This window comes from Triticum dicoccoides, chromosome 3B (assembly GCF_002162155.2).
Source record: "Triticum dicoccoides isolate Atlit2015 ecotype Zavitan chromosome 3B, WEW_v2.0, whole genome shotgun sequence".
NCBI classification, from domain to species: domain Eukaryota; kingdom Viridiplantae; phylum Streptophyta; class Magnoliopsida; order Poales; family Poaceae; genus Triticum; species Triticum dicoccoides.
In genome coordinates, this window is record NC_041385.1 from 55,241,957 (window position 1) to 55,244,613 (window position 2,657).

General features: G+C 43.1%; 1 protein-coding gene across 1 annotated transcript; it reads left to right on the forward strand.

Moving 5' to 3' along the window:
• Positions 1–224: 224 nt before the first annotated feature.
• LOC119279257 (protein mak16-like) lies at positions 225–1,956 on the forward strand. Its single transcript, XM_037560565.1, has 5 exons — positions 225–415; positions 507–616; positions 1,561–1,679; positions 1,772–1,869; positions 1,917–1,956. The coding sequence occupies exons 1-5, from the start codon at positions 357–359 to the stop codon at positions 1,954–1,956; spliced, it is 426 nt and encodes a 141-aa protein (XP_037416462.1). The 5' UTR covers positions 225–356.
• Positions 1,957–2,657: the final 701 nt, after the last annotated feature.

A 2,657-nucleotide genomic window follows, 5' to 3' on the forward strand; every position in this document is an offset into this window, starting at 1 on the left:
TACCATATCAGCTGAGTAAATGCTCTTTTGCTAGTAAAAACAAAATAAATATAGACTGGGCCTGCGTGGACTCTCCTTGTCAAGCCTCAGAGTCTTCTTGGGCTCTATTGCGGCCATCCCATATCAGCTGTTGCTTGAAAAAAAAAACTAAAGAAAGCCCTAGACCCCATCTAAAATTTCCCCTCTCCTCGACTGCGCCACCGCCACGAGGCCACGACCGCCGCCCCCCTCTCCCTGCCACGCTCGCTATACCCTCCACCAGACCGCCGCCGCGCCGCTCCCACCTCTCCGCCGGCCTCCGCGCCCCTGACCCCCCTCTGCCAGCCTTGTGTCTTGCTGAATCATCGCTGTCCAAGATGAGCGACGAGGTGATATGGCACTGCCTCCGCCACAACCACTGCAGCTTCATGGCCAAGTACGTCAGCAGCACCCTCCTCTGCCACTTCGTTGCTCTCCATCGGCTTCCCTTCTCGTCCTTCTCTCTGACGATGAAAGCTTATGCGCAGGATCGAGACGGGGCTGTTCTGCCGGAACCCCTACAACGCCACGGGCATATGCAACCGGAGCTCCTGCCCGCTCGCCAACAGCCGCTACGCCACCATCCGGGACCACGACGGTGATTGCTTACCGCACTACACACCGCTCTCCTCTCCTTTTAACCACCGATTTTGATCTGATTGAACGGCCGTACAACCAAGCATCACACTCTTTCATATGGCAGCCAATCGCAGTTTGTAGTTTGTACTGCATAGATAAAAAGTGTTACTGTAATTTTGACGTCGTTCTGCAAACCTCGATCAGATAGAAGTAGTACAACCTTTTAGTAGTGTCTACTGTGTCTAAGAGCAATTTACAGTTCGCTTGGAATTGAAAAGGCTGCTCCCCCACAAAGCTATAATTTTTGTATTACAAATTGTTGGGTTGTAGAAGAAAGCATCTTAGAGCACTACCAGAACAAAAAATAATGTGTTCGTTAGGTCACCCCGTACCATAATAGATACTTGAGTAGTCGATATGTGTCTGTTTTCCACTAACACCAAGATTTTCCATCAAGAGGCTCTTTCCATTGCCCTCGTTTTGTGCGGTGACATAGTAAAGTCAGTTATGTCCTGTTAGGACAACAAGTAACTAAGTGTTCACTAAGTCACTTAAACTGATGGAATAAGAAGTAAAGGTGTAAGACTGAAGCATGTGCTATATGAATACCCAAAATATTGTAGAACATTAGAACTAGAATTCATCCGAGCTTAAGTTCTACGGGACATTAAACAAATTTTTGAAATAATAATATTCTTTCTAGAACATTACAAACATGATTGTAGCATGATCACCTGTGTGATGTCAAAGCAGTGGTATTTTTGCGAGCATTAGTTGTTGTGATCTGGAGAGGCTAGACTGAGTGCCTTTAAATGTCGGATGCTTCAGCTTGGGGCTGATTAGAATATTGTGGTCCGCGTGCTTTAGTCATTGCGCTCTTAGTTCTTTTTCGTCGTGAGCTATGCTTATCATCAAAAGCTCTTGTTGATATTGTCCTTCTTTCTACTTTGACTTATCATGCAGGTATCTTCTACTTATACATGAAAACTGCGGAAAGAGCACATCTGCCAAACAAATTATGGGAGAGAGTCAAACTACCCAGGAATTATGAGAAAGCAATGGAAGTCATCAAAAAGCATCTCGTATGCAAATCTAGCTAGCTGCTGTTCTCTGTCACTTCATCTCAACGTGAGTCTAGTTAGTCTTATGGCACCCCTTTTGTTTCATTATGTAGGAACATTGGCCCGAGCTACTTGTGCACAAGATCAAACAGCGCCTGACAAAAATGACTCAGTATCGGATAAGGATGAGGAGACTTCAACTTAAAGTGAGGTAAGCACTACTGGTTTTAGTACGCACAACATATTGTTTCTTGACAGTTATCTGCTCCTGAATTCTGGGTGTAATCTGATTCTATAAGTCGATGGCACTGTTCCATGTGTTTTTCTTATATGGTAGAATGTGAAAACGAAAATACATTTGAGATAATAATAGAGGACATAAATTAGGATCACCAGCAATAATCGTATGGCAAGGCTGATTGGTTATGCTAAAGTTGTTACCAGCATGGTTTTTTCATTTCAGTTTCAGAAAAAATTCAGCACCAACCGAAAGTACTGAAATTCAATGAATTTCGGTTTGCATTTCGGCCAAAGGGCAGGAATATTCACTTGAATTCAATTAAATATTTGATTAAAAAAATGAAATATTTGAATTCCTGTGTACCACTAAAATGGCTGAAATATTTTGGCCAGAAGCTAAATATTTCAGTGTCTATTGAAATTCAGTGAATCTCATCGAAGTCTCACTGAAAGTGAAAACCATGGTTACAAGTAGAGCCCACAAACTTACCAGTCGATCCTCTTTGTTAAGGTTTACCCTTGTATTATTTCCAATGGTTTATTTTGTCAACAGCCTATCCCTCCGATCCATATTAATTGACGCTGGTCTAGTACAAAGTTGTACTAACTTTGTACTAAATTAGCGTCAATTAATTTTGATCGGAGGGACTAGGTTTTTGTGGATTGACCGGCCTTTTTTTCCCTGCTTTCCTCTCCATTCTGTGTACTGTACCAGAAACTGAGCAGGTGACCTCTCGCTGACCAAGCTGTAGCTTGTTG